This window comes from Petromyzon marinus, unplaced genomic scaffold (genome assembly GCF_048934315.1).
Source record: "Petromyzon marinus isolate PM22_M1 ecotype Great Lakes invasive population unplaced genomic scaffold, UKy_Petmar_22M1.pri1.0 PM_G_Scaffold_19, whole genome shotgun sequence".
NCBI lineage: Eukaryota > Metazoa > Chordata > Hyperoartia > Petromyzontiformes > Petromyzontidae > Petromyzon > Petromyzon marinus.
The window spans coordinates 400311-426411 of NW_027422750.1; the positions used below are offsets into that span (position 1 = coordinate 400311).

Below are 26101 nucleotides of genomic sequence, written 5' to 3' on the forward strand. Positions count from 1 at the left end.
AGGCAGGCCAGCCTAAATGTTTCTAACCGGCGAAGATGTTCCATTAGGGGGGTCCACGTTTCGCAAGCGTAGAGAAGGGAGGGAATGACCGTGGCCAAGAAGACCTGAAGCTTAGTGCGGAGCGACAAACCAGGTAGCTTCCACACAGCGTTACGCAACCGATGAAAATATATTGCCGCTCGACTGATTCGGAGTGAAACCTCTGCTGTTAAACCGGAGCCAGTCATAAGCACACTGCCCAGGTATGGGAAACTCTCCACTCTCTCCACAACTGCCCCATCACCGTTTGGGAGTTGTGGGGGTGGAGTGTCCGATGGTACAAAATAACCAGGCATACATACATACAACAACAACCGCCATTCGCCACTAAGTGGCGGTGACGTCACCACGACGCTTGTGCCAGGCTATGTGCACCCTGAGGCCACGTGAAGTGTCGAACGCCCGCTGGCAGGAGGTCACGGGGCAGACCCAGGTGCCACGGGTCGACTGAGATGACTGGCTGATGCACCACCTGTGCCCCCTACTGTGCCAACCTGCTGTGCTTTAGCCACCCGGCGCTCCGCTCGTTGTTCTGAGCGTCGCTCCTCCGCCCTCCGTTGTTGTTGGAGGGCGACTGTCTCCAACTGCCCAGTAGCATCCTTCACGAGCCTCCTCCACAGAGGCCGATCTTGACACCGCTGGTACCAGTCATCGGCAAGTCCACTCAGCTCCACGTCCTCCTGTACCACATCACTCCATCTCTTCTCTAGCCCGTGCCGCGCCCGCTTAGCCCCCTCGATCCGGCCAAACAAAAGCTGTTTCGGCATGCGGTGGCTGGGCATGCGGGCTACATGACCCAGCCATCACAGCCTTGCCTGCCGGAGGAGCTCACCGATGGGACCCTGCCCAGATCTTTCAAGGATTTGTGAGCTCCTCACACAATCCAGTCTGGTTAAACCCAGGATGGATCGTAGGCAGGCCAGCCTAAATGTTTCTAACCGGCGAAGATGTTCCATTAGGGGGGTCCACGTTTCGCAAGCGTAGAGAAGGGAGGGAATGACCGTGGCCGAGAAGACCTGAAGCTTAGTGCGGAGCGACAAACCAGGTAGCTTCCACACAGCGTTATGCAACCGATGAAAATATATTGCCGCTCGACTGATTCGGAGTGAAACCTCTGCTGTTAAACCGGAGCCAGTCATAAGCACACTGCCCAGGTATGGGAAACTCTCCACTCTCTCCACAACTGCCCCATCACCGTTTGGGAGTTGTGGGGGTGGAGTGTCCGATGGTACAAAATAACCAGGCATACATACATACAACAACAGCCATTCGCCACTAAGTGGCGGTGACGTCACCACGACGCTTGTGCCAGGCTATGTGCACCCTGAGGCCACGTGAAGTGTCGAACGCCCGCTGGCAGGAGGTCACGGGACAGACCCAGGTGCCACGGGTCGACTGACTGAGATGACTGGCTGATGCACCACCTGTGCCCCCTACTGTGCCAACCTGCTGTGCTTTAGCCACCCGGCGCTCCGCTCGTTGTTCTGAGCGTCGCCCCTCCGTCCTCCGTTGTTGTTGGAGGGCGACTGCCTCCAACTGCCCAGTACCATCCTTCACGAGCCTCCTCCACAGAGGCCGATCTTGACACCGCTGGTACCAGTCATTGGCAAGTCCACTCAGCTCCACGTCCTCCTGTACCACATCACTCCATCTCTTCTCTAGCCCGTGCCGCGGCCGCTTAGCCCCCTCAATCCGGCCAAACAAAAGCTGTTTCGGCATGCGGTGGCTGGGCATGCGGGCTACATGACCCAGCCATCGCAGCCTTGCCTGCCGGAGGAGCTCACCGATGGAAACCCTGCCCAGATCTTTCAAGGATTTGTGAGCTCCTCACACAATCCAGTCTGGTTAAACCCAGGATGGATCGTAGGCAGGCCAGCCTAAATGTTTCTAACCGGCGAAGATGTTCCATTAGGGGGGTCCACGTTTCGCAAGCGTAGAGAAGGGAGGGAATGACCGTGGCCGAGAAGACCTGAAGCTTAGTGCGGAGCGACAGACCAGGTAGCTTCCACACAGCGTTACGCAACCGATGAAAAGATATTGCCGCTCGACTGATTCGGAGTGAGACCTCTGCTGTTAAACTGGAGCCAGTCATAAGCACACTGCCCAGGTATGGGAAACTCTCCACTCTCTCCACAACCGCCCCATCACCGATTTGGAGTTGTGGGGGTGGAGTGTCCGATGGTACAAAATACCCAGGCATACATACATACAACAACCGCCATTCGCCACTAAGTGGCGGTGACGTCACCACGACGCTTGTGCCAGGCTATGTGCACCCTGAGGCCACGTGAAGTGTCGAACGCCCGCTGGCAGGAGATCACGGGGCAGACCCAGGTGCCACGGGTCGACTGACTGAGATGACTGGCTGATGCACCACCTGTGCCCCCTACTGTGCCAACCTGCTGTGCTTTAGCCACCCGGCGCTCCGCTCGTTGTTCTGAGCGTCGCTCCTCCGTCCTCCGTTGTTGTTGGAGGGCGACTGCCTCCAACTGCCCAGTAGCATCCTTCACGAGCCTCCTCCACAGAGGCCGATCTTGACACCGCTGGTACCAGTCATCGGCAAGTCCACTCAGCTCCACGTCCTCCTGTACCACATCACTCCATCTCTTCTCTAGCCCGTGCCGCGCCCGCTTAGTCCCCTCAATCCGGCCAAACAAAAGCTGTTTCGGCATGCGGTGGCTGGGCATGCGGGCTACATGACCCAGCCATCGCAGCCTTGCCTGCCGGAGGAGCTCACCGATGGGACCCTGCCCAGATCTTTCAAGGATTTGTGAGCTCCTCACACAATCCAGTCTGGTTAAACCCAGGATGGATCGTAGGCAGGCCAGCCTAAATGTTTCTAACCGGCGAAGATGTTCCATTAGGGGGGTCCACGTTTCGCAAGCGTAGAGAAGGGAGGGAATGACCGTGGCCGAGAAGACCTGAAGCTTAGTGCGGAGCGACAGACCAGGTAGCTTCCACACAGCGTTACGCAACCGATGAAAAGATATTGCCGCTCGACTGATTCGGAGTGAGACCTCTGCTGTTAAACTGGAGCCAGTCATAAGCACACTGCCCAGGTATGGGAAACTCTCCACTCTCTCCACAACCGCCCCATCACCGATTGGGAGTTGTGGGGGTGGAGTGTCCGATGGTACAAAATACCCAGGCAGGTGCTTAGTTTTGGTGGGGCTGATGGTAAGGCCCCACCTCTTAGTGGCACGCTCCAGTCTCAGCAGCAGCGTCTCCAACTCCTCCTCTGACTGAGCAGCTATTACATACACACACACATACACTACACACCACACATACACACATGCATACACACACATACACACACACTACACACACACACGAACACACATACACACACACTACACACATACACATTACACACACTACATACACACACATACACACCACACACACACCACACATACATACACACACATACACACCACACACTACATACACACACTACACATACACTACATACACACACCACACATACACACACACACTACATACACACACCACACATACATACACACACGCGCACACTCCGCACCTCTCCGGCTCCTGTAGGAGAGGCGCGGCGCCGTGGCCTCGCGCGACCCCACAGAGCCGCGGAGCAACAGGGCGACGGCCAACACCAGCAGCAGCAGCAACCTCATCGCGAAGAGGACAGAGCTGGCGACGACGACGACGAGGAGGGAGTTTTGACGATGACGGGAGGTCTCCTCCAGGGCTTCTCCTCTTTTCGGTGCCGAGTGGCTCTCGTCACGGGATCTGAGTTCGTGTGCAACGTGTGGCATTGATTGGACATGTGGCATTGATTGGACAACATGTGGCATTGATTGGACGTGTGGCATTGATTGGACGTGTGGCATTGATTGGACGTGGCATTGATTGGACAATATGTGGCATTGATTGGACATGTGGCAGTGATTGGACATGTGGCATTGATTGGACATGTGGCATTGATTGGACAATATGTAGCATTGATTGGACAACATGTGGCATTGATTGGACATGTGGCATTGATTGGACATGTGGCATTGATTGGACGTGTGGCATTGATTGGACAATGTGGCATTGATTGGACAACATGTGGCATTGATTGGACAATATGTGGCATTGATTGGACAATATGTGGCATTGATTGGACAATATGTGGCATTGATTGGACATCATGTGGCATTGATTGGACATCATGTGGCATTGATTGGACATGTGGCATTGATTGGTCAATGTGGCATTGATTGGACAACATGTGGCATTGATTGGACATGTGGCATTGATTGGACAACGTGTGGCATTGATTGGACAACATGTGGCATTGATTGGACAATATGTAGCATTGATTGGACAACATGTGGCATTGATTGGACAACACGTGGCATTGATTGGACAACACGTGGCATTGATTGGACAACATGTGGCATTGATTGGACAACATGTGGCATTGATTGGACAACATGTGGCATTGATTGGACAATGTGGCATTGATTGGACAACATGTGGCATTGATTGGACAACATGTGGCATTGATTGGACAACATGTGGCATTGATTGGACGTGTGGCATTGATTGGACAACATGTGGCATTGATTGGACATGTGGCATTGACTGGACAACATGTGGCATTGATTGGACGTGTGGCATTGATTGGACAATGTGGCATTGATTGGACATGTGGCATTGATTGGACAATATGTAGCATTGATTGGACAACATGTGGCATTGATTGGACAACACGTGGCATTGGACAACACGTGGCATTGATTGGACAACATGTGGCATTGATTGGACAACATGTGGCATTGATTGGACATGTGGCATTGATTGGACAACACGTGGGATTGATTGGACGTGTGGCATTGATTGGACAACACGTGGCATTGATTGGACATGTGGCATTGATTGGACAACACGTGGCATTGATTGGACAACACGTGGCATTGATTGGACAATATGTGGCATTGATTGGACAACATGTGGCATTGATTGGACAACGTGTGGCATTGATTGGACAACATGCTGCAGTATCTCCTGATGCAGCTGCAGCAGGAGATACTGCAGCAGCCACTGGGGCATGCCCTGGAGCATGCGGAGCAGCAGCAGCAGCAGCTGCTGCAGCTGCTGCTCCTGCTTCAGCAGCTCCTCGGCCAGCGTCCAAACGACGTCAATCAGCCCACACTGACACTGACGCTGGCGCTGGTGGTGGTGTCAAGAAGGCGCTGTTCGTCTCTCTTGGAGAGCTGCTTGGCATGCAGCACGATTACAACCAGATGCTGAGAGAGCTCTTGAGTCGGAAGTGATGGGCGGAGGGGGATCAATAAGCAAATTGCTTTGCTGTGTATTTGGAGTCTGGATGCTCTCCCCATGGTCGTCTGGATTTGTCTCTGGGTCCTTCGGTTTCTCCCCTCCACATTTGGAACCAACAACAACGTGCGTCTAGAGTCTATGTGGAACCAACAACAACGTGCGTCTAGAGTCTATGTGGAACCAACAACAACGTGCGTCTAGAGTCTATGTGGAACCAACAACAACGTGCGTCTAGAGTCTATGTGGAACCAACAACAACGTGCGTCTAGAGTCTATGTGGAACCAACAACAACGTGCGTCTAGAGTCTATGTGGAACCAACAACAACGTGTGTCTAGAGTCTATGTGGAACCAACAACAACGTGCGTCTAGAGCAGTGGTTCTTAACCTGGGTTCGATCGAACCCCAGGGGTTCGGTGAGTCGATCTCAGGGGTTCGGCAGAGCCCCCGCCACGGAGGTCCGGACACACTTGAATTATTGTGTAAATTTGTGATGACACACACGGCCCGCTTGGCCATCACTGGCTGCAGATGATCATGCTACACTGCTTGGCCAATCAGCGCTGCGGGGAATTTAGTGCGTACTCAGTAGTCAACGTGTGACTGTTGTTGTCGTACGTCGTGTGATTTCTTTAATATTTTATCCATACTAACTATGTCGGGCAAAAGAAGAAAGTGGTCGGACGAATATGTACAACATGGATTCTCATGTATCACGGAACGTGATGGGAGTGAGCGTCCTATCTGCATGATTTGCAACGCCAAGTTGAGCAACTCTAGTCTTGCACCGGCAAAACTAAAGGAACACTTCTTGAAGCTGCATGGAGACGGGGAATACAAGAACACAACACTTGCTGAATTCAGGGTGAAGAGAGCCAGATTCGATGAAAGGGCCACTCTGCCTGCTCTTGGATTTGTACCTGTTAACAAACCAATCCTGACAGCATCGTACGAAGTTGCTTACCTGATCGCAAAGCAGGGCAAGCCACACACCATTGGTGAAACACTTGTGAAACCAGCTGCATTAAAGATGGCGAATCTGATACTCGGAACAGCGGCCGAAGGTAAATTATCCCAAATTCCCCTTTCAAATGACACCATCAGTGACAGAATAGAAGACATGAGTAAAGACATCTTGGCTCAAGTAGTCGCGGATCTGATTTCAAGCCCGGCAAAATTCAGCCTTCAACTCGACGAAACCACAGACGTTTCTGATCTAAGCCAGCTTGCTGTTTTTGTACGCTATGTGAAAGACGACATGATAAAAGAAGAGTTTTTATTTTGTAAGCCTCTTACAACAACAACGAAGGCAGCCGATGTGAAGAAGCTTGTGGATGACTTCTTCAGAGACAACAATCTTTCATGGGATATGGTTTCTGCAGTTTGTACGGACGGAGCTCCAGTCATGCTGGGAAGAAAGTCTGGTTTTGGTGCGCTAGTAAAGGCCGATGCACCACACATCATTGTGACGCATTGTATTCTGCACAGGCATGCGTTGGCAACAAAAACCTTACCTCCAAAAATGGCAGAAGTATTAAAAACTGTGGTGGAATGTGTGAACTATGTGCGAAAAAGTGCTCTGAGGCACCGCATCTTCAGTGAGCTGTGTAAAGAAATGGGCTCTGAATTTGAGGTACTTCTGCTCCATTCTAATATTCGGTGGTTATCCCGGGGACAGGTGCTGAATCGTGTTTTTGCCATGCGTGTGGAATTAGCCCTGTTTTTGCAAGAGCACCAACACTGCCATGCAGATTGCTTCAAAAATCCTGAGTTCATTCTCATTTTAGCGTACATGGCTGATATATTCGCAGCTCTCAATCATCTCAATCAGCAGATGCAGGGTGGTGGAGTCAATATCATGGAAGCGGAAGAACACCTGAAGGCTTTTCAAAAAAAGCTACCGTTATGGAAACGACGAACATAGAACAATAACTTCGCAAACTTCCCGCTTCTGGACGACTGTGCAAGTAAGATCGAAGATGTGTCTGGAATCGGAGATATTTCTGTATCCACGGAACTGAAGCAAACAATTGCCACGCACTTAGATGAGCTTGCAAAGTCTCTCGACGGATATTTCCCTACAAGAGAGTCATATCCAGCATGGGTGAGACAGCCGTTCACGTTTGCTGTTGAAACAGCAGATGTCAATGATGAATTCCTCGACGAAATCATTGAAATTCAGCAGAGCCAGGTTCAACAGCAACTCTTCAGAACAACAACGCTCTCAACGTTTTGGTGTCGACAAATGAACAAGTATCCAGTTATTGCTAAGAAAGCCCTGGATTTTTTTATACCATTTGTTACAACATATCTTTGTGAGCAATCCTTTTCGAGGATGCTGGACATAAAAACGAAGAAAAGGAACAGACTTTGCTGTGAAAATGACATGAGAGTGGCACTTGCCAAGGTGAAGCCACGCATATCTGAACTGATCTCTCAAAGGCAACAGCAGAAGTCACATTGATTTCCAGGTATGTAATTTGTTGTGAGTTTATGCATTGTGTTGGTTTTATTCTTTGAACAAGGTAATGTTCATGCACGGCTCATTTTGTGTACCAGTAAAAAAACATATCTATGTCTTGAATTTGAAAAAAAATCACATTTTATTTTTCACTAAAGAGGGGTTCGGTGAATGCGCATATGAAACTGGTGGGGTTCGGTACCTCCAACAAGGTTAAGAACCACTGGTCTAGAGTCTATGTGGAACCAACAACAACGTGCGTCTAGAGTCTATGTGGAACCAACAACAACATGCGTCTAGAGTCTATGTGGAACCAACAACAACGTGCGTCTAGAGTCTATGTGGAACCAACAACAACGTGCGTCTAGACTCTAGAGTCTATGTGGAACCAACAACAACGTGCGTCTAGAGTCTATGTGGAACCAACAGGGGCAGCTGCCACTAGGGGGCGCCCTTCGATTGTTTGAGATGAGATTCGATATGAAACACCGAGTTGCTGAGGCAATTAGGCAAGCGACTTATGAGTGCAAATATGTTGTTTATAACGTAGTGAATGCTTGGGAGCTTAATTGTCTCTCGCTCCTGCTCACAGATTTACCCAGCCCACAGATCATACATATGAAAAGCTAATGGTCAGTGAGGTCAGCAGCACTGTAGGTTCTGGTGTCAAGGACATGGGCCTGCATTCGCTGGTCCACTGGCTATATAGTCCAGCGGATGTTCTTGCTTGGACCCGGCGTGAATCCATGATGTTGTCTGGATGCATAGATGCCAGAACAGCGTGTTGGCAATGACAAGCCCACAGGCTGCACAGAAGTCTAACAGCCTCCTACCGTTGTTATTGAGTTGATCTGGCCCATGCCTTCCAATCGCTCCAGACCAGGTTCCAGCATCATCACCAACTCGGGCATTGAAGTCACCCAACATGATGACTCTATCCCGAGGGGCCACTTTTAGCTAACACCTGTGACAGGGGGTCATAGAAGGCATCTGAATCCTCGGACATGCCTGCATCCAGGCCAGGTACACTTTGAGGCCACGTGAAGTGTCAAAGGCTCGCTGGAAGGAGGAAGTCGCGTGACAGACTCAGCAGTTGTGATGGGTTAACTGACAGATGGCTATCGATTAGAAATCACATATCCCCGAGTCTCACCTGTGAGTGGCACCGCCTCACGCTGTTGTGGATCCCCACGTGGCTCGGAGCCTCAAAAGCTCTGTGACTCCTGGGTGGTGATGCAAAGACAAAGATCCCCCGTGTAGCCTTAACAGACTGTTGGGGCAAGTGCTGTTAGCAAGTAGCAGCACCACTTATGAAGGCCGGAACGGTACACGAGGGGATGGGTGGCCAGCACCGTGCACGACCGCCTTTGTCTCCCAAAGTGGCGATGTTTCCACACCACACCGGGTACTCATTTGAGGCTGAGTCGACCTAGGGGAGGCCCAGAACCGGTTCAAATAATCGTCACTGGGTGTTGGCTGTGAGCGCGAATCAAACTCGGGTCGTTATGTTCGTAGAGCAGCGTACTAACCGCTAGACTACCGCCACACACGTTACACACACACGCACAGTACACACACACACGGTGCACACACACACGGTACACACACACACGCACGGTACACACGCACAGTACACACACACGGTGCACACACACGCACAGTACACACGCACGGTACACACACACGGTACACACACGCACAATACACACACACACACGCACAGTACACACACACGCACAGTATACACACACACAAACGGTACACACACACACGCAGAGTATACACACACGCACGACACGCCCACACTCCTTCAGTCACGTGACTAAGGTTAACGCGCCGCACCGTCTCCCGAGGTGACCTCTTGGCTCTCTCCTCTCTCCTCGACATGTAGATTCATTTCTTAGTTTTACCTATAAACGTTATTATTTGTCTGTCTGTCTCTGTATCTGTGGACGCAACTTGCGAGGAATTGTACTCACAAACTGTGGGGTTTACGATTCAAATAAAGTGCCCAGATACCACGCGATAAGCCCCGTGGTGAGCCAGTGCTATTCCTATTTCCAATCCGTAAACTTGAAAGTAGTTAAATTAACAATTTATTACTAATCTCCATATATATCAAAGGCAAAGTTGTGATTGTGTGTCTGTTCAAAATGTTTAGCGTACTTCCCGACACGCACCAAACTTGAAATTTGCCATGTGGGTAATTTCCAGACTGTACACCATGCAAACATTATAAAAATACACTTTTGTATATATATTTTGGGGGGGGGCGCGTAATAATGTATAAGCATGAAAACACCACGATACATAGGACTTACTTTGATAAGAATCTTGGAATTGATTGTGTACATGTTGAAATTGGTAAATTTGCATTTTGAGCACACTGCTGTTGTAATAGATTCTGAGAATATAAGTGTAATTCTGAGCATCATAATGACCACATTGGAATTGTCATCATGAATGGCGGTTCAATGATTTTTATAATAGGAATGCGGTTTTGAGCATGACTATTGATTGATATTTCGGACTCATTTATGACAATAGATTGATGATTAAAGTGCGATTTTGTTTTGCTCATCAATCAGGATACTGTTAATGATGCGCATGCCCATAAATTGTTGAAATGACTAGAAATGCAAGTTGTGTATACTCTCCAACCCCATTCCTCTACCTACCCATTCCCTTGACGGGCTCCGTGCCCACTTAAACCCATGACGATGGCGGTGATGATTCCACCTCTCGCTGTAACAATCAAAGCACCTCCAACTTCTGAATGCAAAGGTGCTGGTTGGTGCAACGCCAAAACACATCGTCAACGCCGCTCCCAAGCCCGCCCTACGTTAGTTCAATCGTTAGAATCAACAAAATAAAAAGTTCCACAGAGGAAACTAAAATGACATTACGCAATCCCCAAAGTCGCACGAGGTAGGCTACACGACTCAGAGAACAACGTCAGACTTCAACACTTGCATCGCCATCATCATCATCATTCTTCCTCTCCACAAGTCATCGCACGTCAATATTCAATAAGCTGCACACACGTGCAAGTAACCTCTCGACCCGCCACCTGCATAGTTAACGCGATCAGACCCGGGGGTCAAATTAAAATTGTGTCGTCTTTGGTGACGTATTGCAATCGGTGTAATTTTAATGATGTACGTACAGCAACTGGTGTACGTACATCAAATTATATCGTTGACAACGGGGTCCGCTTTTGTGATATCTGCGTGCGGTCTTTTAATAATATATAGATACGTAGTCAGTTCATTAGTATGGGGTTCCTCTATAAGGAATTGTAATTGTAAAATGTATTACTTAATAATACGATTCCAGGCCGCACTTAGCTTGAAGCAGTCAGAGCAGTTAAAATGACTGTACATGTGTAGGTATGAAATAAGATACATTTAATTTAAATACATTTTATTTATTAAAGCATTTAATTTAACGTAGGTATAAAATAAATGTAATTTAAATAAATTTACTAAAAAAAATGTAACATAGGTATAAAATAAATGTAAATAAATGTATTTCGATTTAAAGCTTTCGTGACTGCAATGATTCATCTTCTTTGGTTCTTTCGGTAAAGTCACGTAGAATGAGAATAAAATAATAAATTGATAAAATAAAATAACACAATAATATTCTCACGACGTTTCGGCCACAACACAAGCCGCCTTCATCAGGTGAAGGGAGCGAGACTGTCTGGTAGGACAGCGCTGGAGTGAGAGAGCCACGTTCAGATCACGGCTTTTAAGCTGTGTGAGAGGAACAAAGAGCCTTGACGAAGGAATTAGCATAAAATTTAGCATTGAAAAGGCTGAATGATTAGCTTGTGACTGGTCACAGAAATAGCTATGTTAAAAGTTAAAGCATACACATCCGCAGAGGCACCCATTGTTAAAAGGAATTAGCATAGAATTTAGCATTGAAATAGCTAAATTAAGGCATTCGCTTGTAACTGCTACAGAAATAGTTACGTTGAAGTCAGAGCATACACATTCACCGAGGCACTTAGTACAAATCAAAACAGGAGAATTTAGCATTGAAATAACTAGGCGAATTTAGCATTGAAATAACTGGTTGATTTGCTAGTGACTGGTCACAGAAATGACTACACATCTGAGCTATTCACAGTACTATATAGTGAACCAATAAAAACTAAAATATAAATTACCTTCATGTTATCAATAAACTCTATATTCTCCAATCAGCTAAGCTACCAACCATAAGTCGTTATATATCACAATGCTATATGGCGAAAAAATGGGTGGATTCTTACCCTCAAATTTCCGTACCACGGATAGCTACGGGCCCCGTTCAGACGGACGAGTTCGTCCATGGTCGGAACAGAGGAGGGGGAGAGAGACAGCTGCGAAGCCCTAGTATACTCCATGTTGTAAACCATACCATTAACCGTGGTGTGAGAGGTATTAAGAGGCAATGCTGGCGAAAGAGCTGCGGTCTGAAGGTCATCGTAAAATTACAATTAATTAAGAACAGAAATGATTTAACACATCTTTCCAGTGGTTACTAAGCCTGAATCCATCTTCTCGGTTGAAATTGTCTCTGTGCTTGTATATGTGAATGGCCTCATGAACGAATCTCTCATGGCAGCCAGTTGGTTTGCAAAGAACCTCCGTCTTGGAGAAGTCAATGTCATGTGAGCCCACTGAATTGTAACAGTGATCTGCCACGGCAGAGGAGTTCGTCTTACCGTGTTTCAAGTCTGCTTTATGTTCGCGGATGCGGTCCGAGATATGTCTTTTGGTTTCTCCAATGTAGCTACTACCACAGAGGCACTTTAGTTTGTAAACGCCCAGGTACTGTATGTCTGGAAGAGCATCTTTTACAGATGGAACTAAATCACGGATTTTGTGTACTGTGTTGAATCGGACCTGGATCTTGTGTTTATTCAGGATTTTGGAGATCTTTTTAGTGACCCCTGCAATGTAGGGTAAGGTGATGGTTTTGAGTGGCTCCACAAGAGGATCCTTCTTCATGACTGGAGTGATGGCTTTGCGGATTGTGTAGTCGGAGTAGCCATTAGCCCTGAGAGCCTGGTGTACGTGCTTGAGTTCACTGGTAATGTGTTCCTGGTCGGAAATGCATTGGGCTCTATGGTATAGAGTCTTGATGAGGCAGTTCTTCTGGGATGGATGGTGGTGGGAATCCGGTTTCAAGTAAGCATCTGTATGGGTAGCTTTCCTGTAGACAGAGTGGCTCATTGAACCATCATGTCTCCTTTTAATTAAGACATCCAGAAAGGGTAGTTTGCCATCTTTTTCGACCTCCATGGTAAATCTGATGGCTGGGTGTATGGAATTGATGTGGTCGCGGAATTGGTCTAGAGCAGGCTGGCCATGTGGCCAGATGACAAAGGTGTCATCAACGTACCTCTTCCATAAGGTCGGGCGTAGAGTGGCAGTCTGGATGGCGCCAGTTTCAAATTTTTCCATGAATACGTTGGCTACAACCGGAGATAGGGGGGAGCCCATTGGGGTGCCCTCAGTTTGTTTGTAGAAAGTTCCATTCCAGGTGAAGTATGTGTTGGTTAAGCAATGTCTCACCAGGGGGAGTACATCAGTATGCAGTCCTTGATGAACCAGGTCTTCAATGATAGTGATGGTGTCAGGTACCGGGACTTTGGTGAACAAGGACACCACATCAAAACTGACAAGCAGGTCGTTTGGGGACAGGAAAATGTCTTTGATTGTCGATACCAGGTGAGTAGAATTTAGTACCGCAGAGGTGGTTTTTCCAGTGAAAGGTCGCAGTATATCAGCCAGAAAACGTGCCAGTTTGTAGGTGGGGGAGCTGATAGTAGAGACGATGGGACGAAGGGGTGTATCTTCTTTGTGTATCTTTGGAAGGCCATATAATCTTGGTGGTCTGGCAGCAGAGGGTTTCAACAAGAACTGTTTGTTCTCATCAATTAATGCTGTTGAATCAGAGATAATTTTGTTCGTTTTGGTGACCAGGCTGTTGGTGGGATCTCTTTTTATTTTTGTATAGCTGCCATCGTTGAGTAGTTCTTGAATTTTGTTGTTATATTCTGTTTTGTCCATGATGACAGTGGCATTGCCTTTGTCGGCTGAGAGAACGACAATATCATCCCTCTTTTTTAATTGAGATAATTCAAAACGTTCGTCTTTGCTGATGTTGCTAGGTGGAAACTTAGCGTTTTTGAGGGTTGCAGCGATTTCAGATCTTGCTACGTCTGCAGAGACGTGACTCAAGCCCTTGAGTGCAACGTCGACATGGGCAATGATATCATTAACCGGTAAGTGTCTCGGTGTGACAGCAAAGTTTAGACCTTTAGCTAAAACGGATTTCAGACCATCAGAAATGGAACTGTTACTGCGATTAATTACGACTTTGTTGACGTCTATCTTTTCGGTGTGTGGATCCGATTTTTTGCTGGAGAGGTGATTGAATTTGGAAATCAAATTGTCCTTACATTTGTTCGACATAGTGGCAGCCGAAGAGGTAGTCATATTGTCTACATGTTCCCAATCCGATGTAGACATTGTTGCTGTCAATTTTAAGTGTGATTTGTAGAGTGTCTTGTCTAACTGATCGAGTTCGGTGCGTGTAAGTCTGATTTTTTCCAAGATAAGAGCGAAGCTAGTTCTAGCTAGAATTCGTTTTGCATTGAGAGAAGTTGCAACAGCAGAGGTTAGTGTAAATGCGGTTGGTATTACCTTAGAGTCGCGGCATCTCTTCAGAAAGGTGAGAGACTCGATTAGTTGAGCCTTCTTATCCCGAAGTCTGTTGAATGATCTTAAGGATGTGTGGAATCCCTCCCCGTAGAGGCGGTTAAATTTCGATTTAAAGCTTTCGTGACTGCAATGATTCATCTTCTTTGGTTCTTTCGGTAAAGTCACGTAGAATGAGAATAAAATAATAAATTGATAAAATAAAATAACACAATAATATTCTCACGACGTTTCGGCCACAACACAAGCGGCCTTCATCAGGTGAAGGGAGCGAGACTGTCTGGTAGGACAGCGCTGGAGTGAGAGAGCCACGTTCAGATCACGGCTTTTAAGCTGTGTGAGAGGAACAAAGAGCCTTGACGAAGGAATTAGCATAAAATTTAGCATTGAAAAGGCTGAATGATTAGCTTGTGACTGGTCACAGAAATAGCTATGTTAAAAGTTAAAGCATACACATCCGCAGAGGCACCCATTGTTAAAAGGAATTAGCATAGAATTTAGCATTGAAATAGCTAAATTAAGGCATTCGCTTGTAACTGCTACAGAAATAGTTACGTTGAAGTCAGAGCATACACATTCACCGAGGCACTTAGTACAAATCAAAACAGGAGAATTTAGCATTGAAATAACTAGGCGAATTTAGCATTGAAATAACTGGTTGATTTGCTAGTGACTGGTCACAGAAATGACTACACATCTGAGCTATTCACAGTACTATATAGTGAACCAATAAAAACTAAAATATAAATTACCTTCATGTTATCAATAAACTCTATATTCTCCAATCAGCTAAGCTACCAACCATAAGTCGGTATGATATTGTCGTTCTCTCTGCCGACAAAGGCAATGCCACTGTCATCATGGACAAAACAGAATATAACAACAAAATTCAAGAACTACTCAACGATGGCAGCTATACAAAAATAAAAAGAGATCCCACCAACAGCCTGGTCACCAAAACGAACAAAATTATCTCTGATTCAACAGCATTAATTGATGAGAACAAACAGTTCTTGTTGAAACCCTCTGCTGCCAGACCACCAAGATTATATGGCCTTCCAAAGATACACAAAGAAGATACACCCCTTCGTCCCATCGTCTCTACTATCAGCTCCCCCACCTACAAACTGGCACGTTTTCTGGCTGATATACTGCGACCTTTCACTGGAAAAACCACCTCTGCGGTACTAAATTCTACTCACCTGGTATCGACAATCAAAGACATTTTCCTGTCCCCAAACGACCTGCTTGTCAGTTTTGATGTGGTGTCCTTGTTCACCAAAGTCCCGGTACCTGACACCATCGCTATCATTGAAGACCTGGTTCATCAAGGACTGCATACTGATGTACCCCCCCTGGTGAGACATTGCTTAACCAACACATACTTCACCTGGAATGGAACTTTCTACAAACAAACTGAGGGCACCCCAATGGGCTCCCCCCTATCTCCGGTTGTAGCCAACGTATTCATGGAAAAATTTGAAACTGACGCCATCCAGACTGCCACTCTACGCCCGACCTTATGGAAGAGGTACGTTGATGACACCTTTGTCATCTGGCCACATGGCCAGCCTGCTCTAGACCAATTCCGCGACCACATCAATTCCATACACCCAGCCATCAGATTTACCATGGAGGTCGAAAAAGATGGCAAACTACCCTTTCTGGATGTCTTAATTAAAAGGAGACATGATGGTTCAATGAGCCACTCTGTCTACAGGAAAGCTACCCATACAGATGCTTACTTGAAACCGGATTCCCACCACCATCCATCCCAGAAGAACTGCCTCATCAAGACTCTATACCATAGAGCCCAATGCATTTCCGACCAGGAACACATTACCAGTGAACTCAAGCACGTACACCAGGCTCTCAGGGCTAATGGCTACTCCGACTACACAATCCGCAAAGCCATCACTCCAGTCATGAAGAAGGATCCTCTTGTGGAGCCACTCAAAACCATCACCTTACCCTACATTGCAGGGGTCACTAAAAAGATCTCCAAAATCCTGAATAAACACAAGATCCAGGTCCGATTCAACACAGTACACAAAATCCGTGATTTAGTTCCATCTGTAAAAGATGCTCTTCCAGACATACAGTACCCGGGCGTTTACAAACTAAAGTGCCTCTGTGGTAGTAGCTACATTGGAGAAACCAAAAGACATATCTCGGACCGCATCCGCGAACATAAAGCAGACTTGAAACACGGTAAGACGAACTCCTCTGCCGTGGCAGATCACTGTTACAATTCAGTGGGCTCACATGACATTGACTTCTCCAAGACGGAGGTTCTTTGCAAACCAACTGGCTACCATGAGAGATTCGTTCATGAGGCCATTCACATATACAAGCACAGAGACAATTTCAACCGAGAAGATGGATTCAGGCTTAGTAACCACTGGAAAGATGTGTTAAATCATTTCTGTTCTTAATTAATTGTAATTTTACGATGACCTTCAGACCGCAGCTCTTTCGCCAGCATTGCCTCTTAATACCTCTCACACCACGGTTAATGGTATGGTTTACAACATGGAGTATACTAGGGCTTCGCAGCTGTCTCTCTCCCCCTCCTCTGTTCCGACCATGGACGAACTCGTCCGTCTGAACGGGGCCCGTAGCTATCCGTGGTACGGAAATTTGAGGGTAAGATTCCACCCATTTTTTCGCCATATAGCATTGTGATATATAACGACTTATGGTTGGTAGCTTAGCTGATTGGAGAATATAGAGTTTATTGATAACATGAAGGTAATTTATATTTTAGTTTTTATTGGTTCACTATATAGTACTGTGAATAGCTCAGATGTGTAGTCATTTCTGTGACCAGTCACTAGCAAATCAACCAGTTATTTCAATGCTAAATTCGCCTAGTTATTTCAATGCTAAATTCTCCTGTTTTGATTTGTACTAAGTGCCTCGGTGAATGTGTATGCTCTGACTTCAACGTAACTATTTCTGTAGCAGTTACAAGCGAATGCCTTAATTTAGCTATTTCAATGCTAAATTCTATGCTAATTCCTTTTAACAATGGGTGCCTCTGCGGATGTGTATGCTTTAACTTTTAACATAGCTATTTCTGTGACCAGTCACAAGCTAATCATTCAGCCTTTTCAATGCTAAATTTTATGCTAATTCCTTCATCAAGGCTCTTTGTTCCTCTCACACAGCTTAAAAGCCGTGATCTGAACGTGGCTCTCTCACTCCAGCGCTGTCCTACCAGACAGTCTCGCTCCCTTCACCTGATGAAGGCCGCTTGTGTTGTGGCCGAAACGTCGTGAGAATATTATTGTGTTATTTTATTTTATCAATTTATTATTTTATTCTCATTCTACGTGACTTTACCGAAAGAACCAAAGAAGATAAATAAATGTAATTTATAAAAAATGTAATTTAACGTAGGTATAAAATAAATGTAATGTAAATAAATGTAATTGATTAAAAATTTAATTTAACGTAGGTATTAAATGTAAATAAATGTAATTTATTAAAAATTGAAATTAAACGTAGGTATAAAATAAATTTAAATAAATGTAATTTATAAAAAAATTCAATTAATTTAACGTATGAAATAAAATTTAATTTATTACACATTTAAATTAAATTAAACGTAGGTATAAAATACATTTTAATTTAAATTACATTTAACGTAGGTAAAAAAATGTAATTAAATTAAATAATAAATAACTTTTATTTTCTACCTCCGTGACTTTACCGAAAGACACAAAGAGTGTGGACCCACGTGACATCAAGGCTGTCCTAGTCTAGGCAAGGCCTCAGGGTGTACCGGGCCTTTCACAACAACAGCAGCAGCAACAACGGTTCTCTTGAGGAAATGTTTTAAAAAATAAAGTCAACGTAGCTTACCTTGACACTCGCGAACTTTAATAATTAAAATAATTAAAACAAAACTAAACACTCACACGCACTTGGGCGCGCGGCGTTCAGCGTGCAGGGCATTAAAAACTACAGGGGCATCTCACTCCTCAGTGTGCGGGAAAGGTCCTGGGGAATCTCCATATGGTACAGATATAATGGAAGGCTGATCGACGCCCGGGTGCGGTCAAGGGATGGCTCCCTATTGCTCAACCACGTTATGTATGCTGATGATTTGGTAATAGCTGCTCATTCAGAGGAGGAGTTAGAGACGTTGTTGCTGAGACTGGAGCGTGCCACTAAGAGGTGGGGCCTTACCATCAGCCCCACCAAAACTAAGCACCTGCCTGGGTATTTTGTACCATCGGACACTCTGCCCCCACAACTCCCAATCGGTGATGGGGCCGTTGTGGAGAGAGTGGAGAGTTTCCCATACCTGGGCAGTGTGCTTATGACTGGCTCCAGTTTAACAGCAGAGGTCTCACTCCGAATCGGTCGAGCGGCAATATCTTTCATCGGTTGCGTAACGCTGTGTGGAAGCTACTTGGTCTGTCGCTCCACACTAAGCTTCAGGTCTTCTCGGCCACGGTCATTCCCTCCCTTCTCTACGCTTGCGAAACGTGGACCCCCCTAATGAAACATCTTCGCCGGTTAGGAACATTTAGGCTGGCCTGCCTACGATCCATCCTGGGTTTAACCAGACTGGATTGTGTGAGGAGCTCAAAAATCCTTGAAAGATCTGGGCAAGGTCCCATCGGTGAGCTCCTCCGGCGGGGAAGGCTGCGATGGCTGGGTCATGTAGCCCGCATGCCCAGCCACCGCATGCCGAAACAGCTTTTGTTCGGCCGGATTGAGGGGGCTAAGCGGGCGCGGCACGGGCTAGAGAAGAGATGGAGTGATGTGGTACAGGAGGACGTGGAGCTGAGTGGACTTGCCGATGACTGGTACCAGCAGTGTCAAGATCGGCCTCTGTGGAGGAGGCTCGTGAAGGACGCTACTGGGCAGTTGGAGGCAGTCGCCCTCCAACAACAACGGAGGGCGGAGAAGCGACGCTCAGAACAACGAGCGGAGCGCCGGGTGGCTAAAGCACAGCAGGTTGCCGCAGTCAGTCGACCCGTGGCACCTGGGTCTGCCCCGTGACCTCCTGCCAGCGGGCGTTCGACACTTCACGTGGCCTCAGGGTGCACATAGCCTGGCACAAGCGTCGTGGTGACGTCACCGCCACTTAGTGGCAAATGGCGGTTGTTGTTGTTGTACGTGCGTGTGCGTGCGTGCATGTACGTGCGTGTGTGTTCGTGCGTGCATGTACGTGCGTGTGTGTGCGTGTGCGTGCGTGTACGTGTGTGTGTACGTGCGTACGTGCGTGTGCGCGTGCGTGCGTTCGTTACCCAGCACGGTGAGCCTGATGGTCTCCTGCTTGATGAAAGTGCCGAACTTCACCTTGCACGTGTAGACGCCGGCGTCGCTCGCCCGCAGCCCGGCGATCTGCAGCGACGCGTCCCTCCGCGTCACGTTGCGGGCGAAGCGCACGCGGGACGCGAAGTCCGGGTAGATGTGCCCCTCGCCCCCGGCGAACGTGGCCACCTGAGGGCAGGGGGGTGGGGGACGGACAAAAAGGGCTCCGCCATCGCCACCGCCGCCGCCGTGAGGCTATCCGCACGTACAAACACGGAGACAATTTCAACTGAGAAGGATTCTGGGCTTAGCAATCGTTGGAAGGATTTGATAAACCAATTCGGGTCTTGATTGATTGTTCACGCTTACGGTTACCAAGAGAGATTCGTTCATGAGGCTATCCGCATATACAAACACGGAGACAATTTCAACCGAGGAGATGGATTCTGGGCTTAGCAATCGTTGGAAGGATTTGATAAACCATTTGGGGTCTTAATTGCTTGTTCACCCTTACGGTTACCAAGAGAGATTCGTTCATGAGGCTATCCGCACGTACAAACACGGAGACAATTTCAACCGAGGAGATGGATTCTGGGCTTAGCAATCGTTGGAAGGATTTGATAAACCATTTGGGGTCTTAATTGATTGTTCACGCTTACGGTTACCAAGAGAGATTCCTTTTCCGAACATAGATGGACTCGTCCATCTGAACAAACTTCCAAATCGCTCTCCGTGGTGCTGACGTTAAAAAAAACCCGCCACTTTTATTCAAATTGTTCTTGCTGTGGTTTTCACACCTGACGATGATGATTGCTTCTTGTGTTGCAGTCGAAACGTCGTGAGAATTTTATTGTTTTATATTTTTATTATTTTATTGTTTCCCTTCTACGTGGCGGTGACTTTACCGAAAGAACCAAGAATAAGACCCTAATAGTTCAGTGGGCTTTACCAGGTTTAAATTTATATTTATTTTTATACTGTTCAATTGATTTGTTTTCCTATACGTTGCACTCCTGTCACGTGTTCTTGTAGCCGTTTGTTGTTGGAACGTTTTGACCCACCCCATCTGTGAACAAAGAGCTTTACAGCTCATTGGATTCCTCCTGCAGTGTAGATACATATTCCGATTCTGTTTCGATTTAAAGCTTTCGTGACTGCATGGATTCACATTCTTGGTTCTTTCGGTAAAGTCACCGCCACGTAGACTGGAAATAAAATAATGAAGTCAAGTAATAATGCAATTCTCACGACGTTTCGGCCACAACACAAGTGGCCTTCTTCAGGTGAAGAAACAGGGCTATCAAGAAGACGGAGCTTGAATGAATGCTGTTAAGCAAGGACCGCGTCTTTTGAAGCTGTGTGGGCGGAATTTTGATTTAAAGCTTTCGTGACTGCAGTGATTCATATTGTTAGCTCTTTCGGTAAAGTCACGTTGAAGGGAAACAATAACATAATAAAATATATATAAAACAATAAAAATTTCTTGTTATATATTTGATTATTTTAATATATTTTATTATTTTATTGTTGCCCTTCAACGTGACTTTACCGAAAGAGCTAAGAATATGTGTGGGCAGAGTTGAATTAGCATGTTACCATCCCACCTCCCTCTCCGGATGTGAGGCTGGTAACATGGCTGGTAACAAGCCTGCTGGTGCCTGTGTAGGAGCTACAGGCGTCTCTGAGTAGGAGCTACGGGCGTCTCTGAGTAGGAGCTACAGGCATCTCTGAGTAGGAGCTACGGGCGTCTCTGAGTAGGAGCTACGGGCGTCTCTGAGTAGGAGCTACAGGCATCTCTGAGCAGGAGCTACGGGCGTCTCTGAGTAGGAGCTACGGGCGTCTCTGAGCAGGAGCTACAGGCGTCTCTGAGTAGCGATGTGCGTCTCTGAGTAGGAGCTACAGGCATCTCTGAGTAGGAGCTACAGGCGTCTCTGAGTAGGAGCTACGGGTGTCTCTAAGTAGGAGCTACAGGCGTCTCTGAGTACGAGCTACAGGCGTCTCTGAGTAGGAGCTACAGGCGTCTCTGAGTAGGAGCTACAGGCGTCTCTGAGTAGGATGTACGGGCGTCTCTGCGTGTGCGATGGGCATCTCTAGAGTAGGAGCTACGGGTGTCTCTGAGTAGGAGCTACAGGCGTCTCTGAGTAGGAGCTACAGGCGTCTCTGAGTAGGAGCTACGGGCGTCTCTGAGTAGGAGCTACAGGCGTCTCTGAGTAGGAGCTACAGGCATCTCCGAGTATGAGCTACAGGCGTCTCTGAGTAGGAGCTAAGGGCGTCTCTGAGTAGGAGCTACGGGCGTCTCTGAGTAGGAGCTATGGGCGTCTCTGAGTAGGAGCTACAGGCGTCTCTGAGTAGGAGCTACAGGCGTCTCTGAGTAGGAGCTATGGGCGTCTCTGTGTAGGAGCTACAGGCGTCTCTGAGTAGGAGCTACGGGCGTCTCTGAGTAGGAGCTACGGGCGTCTCTGAGTAGGAGCTACGGGCGTCTCTGAGTAGAAGCTACAGGCATCTCTGAGTAGCGATGTGCGTCTCTGTATCCCTCTCTCTTCCTCACGTAGATGTTCGTAGTGGGCATCTGCAGGAACCACTCCACGTCCAGGACCTCGGTGTCCGTGGGGTCGCCCGTCCAGGTGCAGCCCAGCACCACCGTCTCCCCCTGCACTTTCTCTATCCACGAGACGGCTGCAAAGAGGGGGGAAAGGGGGTGGTGGTGGTGACACGGTTGTGAAGTAATATCTTCAAGTAGACTCACACAGAGACCCGTAGACTCACACAGAGACCTGTAGACTCACACGGAGACCCATAGACTCACAGAGACCCATAGACTTTACAGATACCCGTAGACTCACACATATACCCATAGACTCACACAGAGACCCATAGACTCACACAGATACCCGTAGACTCACACAGACACCCGTAGACTCGCACAGACACCCGTAGACTCACACAGAGACCTGTAGACTCACACGGAGACCCATAGACTCACAGAGACCAATAGACTTTACACAGATACCCGTAGACTCACACATATACCCATAGACTCACACAAACACCCGTAGACTCACACAGATACCCGTAGACTCACACAGAGACCCGTAGACTCACACAGAGACCCGTAGACTCACACAGAGACCCGTAGACTCACACAGAGACCCGTAGACTCACACAGAGACCCGTAGACTCACACAGAGACCCGTAGACTCACACAGAGACCCGTAGACTCACACAGATACCCGTAGACTCACACAGAGACCCGTAGACTCACACAGAGACCCGTAGACTCACACAGAGACCCGTAGACTCACACAGATACCCGTAGACTCACACAGAGACCCGTAGACTCACACAGAGACCCGTAGACTCACACAGATGCCCGTAGACTCACACAGAGACCCATAGACTCACACGGAGACCCAAAGACTCACAGAGAGCCATAGACTTTACACAGATACCCGTAGACTCATACAGAGAACCGTAGACTCACACAGAGACCCGTAGACTCACACAGAGACACGTAGACTCACACAGATACCCTTAGACTCACACAGATGCCCGTAGACTCACACAGAGACCCATAGACTCACACAGAGACCCGTAGACTCACACAGAGACCCATACCCAGAGAATTACATGGGGACCGATAAGATTCTATCGTGGCCTCTTGCGTTTTCACCCGCTTGAAACAAAATCAGCTAAGGTGACCCACTCCTGGGCGGAGGGGTACGTCTATATGCACGCTGAACTTCTTTCGCACCACCGTAACGTAGCCAACCGTGCGAATCGGAGGTGCGGGGGAAGGACAAAAAACTAAACGTTAAAAGCAGATTGTTGTTGTGGTGGTGGTGGTGGCTAGACTCTTGTCGCGAAAGCTCCCTCCTCGCGGTGGCCATGAACAACACAGAGCTGCCTCTGAGCTGCCTGCTTCTTCAAGTGACTCTCTGTGGTTCACTGGGAACGGAACCCGCGGAAGTGGACATCACAGAGCTGCCTCTGAGCTGCCTGCTTCTTCAAGTGACTCTCTGTGGTTCACTGGGAATGGAACCCACGGAAGTGGACATCACACATTGAAGTATCACCTATGAAGTGTCACCTATGAAGTGTCACCTATGAAGTGTCACCTATGAAGCGTCACCTATGAAGTGTCAACTATGAGTATCACCTATGAAGCGTCACCTATGAAGTGTCACCTATGAAGTGTCACCTATGAAGTGTCACCTATGAAGTGTCACCTATGAAGCGTCACCTATGAAGTGTCACCTATGAAGCGTCACCTATGAAGTGTCACCTATGAGTATCACCTATGAAGTGACACCTATGAAGTGTCCCCTATGAAGTGTCACCTATGAAGTGTCACCTATGAAGTGTCACCTATGAGTATCACCTATGAAGCGTCACCTATGAGTGTCACCTATGAAGTGTCACCTATGAAGTGTCACCTATGAAGTATCACCTATGATGTATCACCTATGAAGTGTCACCTATGAAGTGTCACCTATGAAGTATCACCTATGAAGTGTCACCTATGAAGTGTCACCTATGAAGTATCACCTATGAAGTATCACCTATGAAGTGTCACCTATGAAGTGTCACCTATGAAGTGTCACCTATGAGTATCACCTATGAAGTGTCACCTATGAAGTGTCCCCTATGAAGTGTCACCTATGAAGTGTCACCTATGAAGTGTCACCTATGAGTATCACCTATGAAGCGTCACCTATGAGTGTCACCTATGAAGTGTCACCTATGAAGTGTCACCTATGAAGTATCACCTATGATGTATCACCTATGAAGTGTCACCTATGAAGTGTCACCTATGAAGTATCACCTATGAAGTGTCACCTATGAAGTGTCACCTATGAAGTATCACCTATGAAGTGTCACCTATGAAGTGTCACCTATGAAGTGTCACCTATGAAGTATCACCTATGAAGTATCACCTATGAAGTGTCAACTATGAAGTGTCACCTATGAAGTGTCACCTATGACGTGTCACCTATGAAGTATCACCTATGAAGTGTCACCTATGAAGTATCACCTATGAAGTGTCACCTATGAAGTGTCACCTATGAAGTGTCACCTATGAAGTATCACCTATGAAGTATCACCTGTGGTATCACCTATGAAGTGTCACCTATGAAGTGTCACCTATGAAGTGTCACCTATGAAGTGTCACCTATGAAGCGTCACCTATGAGTGTCACCTATGAAGTGTCACCTATGAAGTGTCACCTATGAAGTATCACCTATGAAGTATCACCTATGAAGTGTCACCTATGAAATGTCACCTATGAAGTATCACCTATGAAGTATCACCTATGAAGTGTCACCTATGAAGTGTCACCTATGAAGTGTCACCTATGATGAAGGTCTGACACGCGAGGGAGACTGTGTCCAGGAAAGACAAAGCTCCCCCGTGTAGCCTTCAACAGGCTGTAGGGGCAAGTGCTGCTAGCGAGTCAGCAGCAGCTGCTACAACATGTGACACAGCACCACGCCCGGCCGCCTTTGTCTCCCTCCCTCCCACCCCCCCCCCCCCAGTGGCGACGTTCAACCCAGTCGCTAACCACTGCGCCACCGCTCCCCGTTACCGCACCAGCCTCGTGTCAGGCTAGGTTCACTTTGAGACATCGAACACCTCCTCACAGATCCGCACCGCCCGCACCGACCACCACCGTTACCAACGCCGCTCGTGCCAGGCTAGGTGCACTTGGCAAAACAGAACAAACGTACCTAATAAACACACACACAAAGCCTCGCCAATAAGATGGCACGACCACCGAGACAGCCGCCGACTCACCGCTCATAGCGATCGCAGTCGTCTGCAGCAGCGGCAGCAGCAGCAGCGCAGAGCGAGACACCGCCATAGCCGTCATCGTCTCCTCGTCTCTCTCGCGCCCTGACGTCACGCATCACGTGGGCGAGGGGCGGAGCTCCGGTGGATTCACCCCTTCACCCCCCCCCCACACGCAACCCCCACCCACGACACTACCCCCACCCACGCCCCTCACCCCATTCACCCAACCCCCTCTCTCTCCCACCCCTACGCTCTCAACACATCACGTGGGTGAGGGGCGGAGCTCCGGTGGATTCACCCCTTCACCCCCCCTCACGCAACCCCCACCCATGAAACTACCCCCACCCACCCACGGCCACGCCCCTCACCCCATTCACCCAACCCTCTCTCTCTCCCACCCCTACCCTCTCTCTCTCCCACCCCTACCCTCTCAACACGTCACGTGGGCGAGGGGTGGAGCTCCGGTAGACCCCCGCCCCAACCACGCCCCTCTTTACAAGGACCCTCCCCCTTCC

At 47.8% G+C, this 26101-nt stretch overlaps 1 protein-coding gene across 1 annotated transcript in view; it reads right to left on the minus strand.

Annotated features, from left to right (window-relative positions):
* The window catches only part of LOC142912121 (uncharacterized), a 29150-nt gene extending 3490 nt beyond the window's left edge, over positions 1-25660 (minus strand). Inside the window, exons 1-3 of the mRNA XM_076060439.1 lie at positions 25590-25660; positions 22345-22472; positions 19790-19985 (exon numbers count right to left, since the gene is read on the minus strand). Coding sequence (XP_075916554.1) covers positions 19790-19985; positions 22345-22472; positions 25590-25656 — 391 coding nt within the window. The 5' untranslated portion in view covers positions 25657-25660. The remainder of the gene's footprint in view (positions 1-19789; positions 19986-22344; positions 22473-25589) is intronic.
* Positions 25661-26101: the final 441 nt, after the last annotated feature.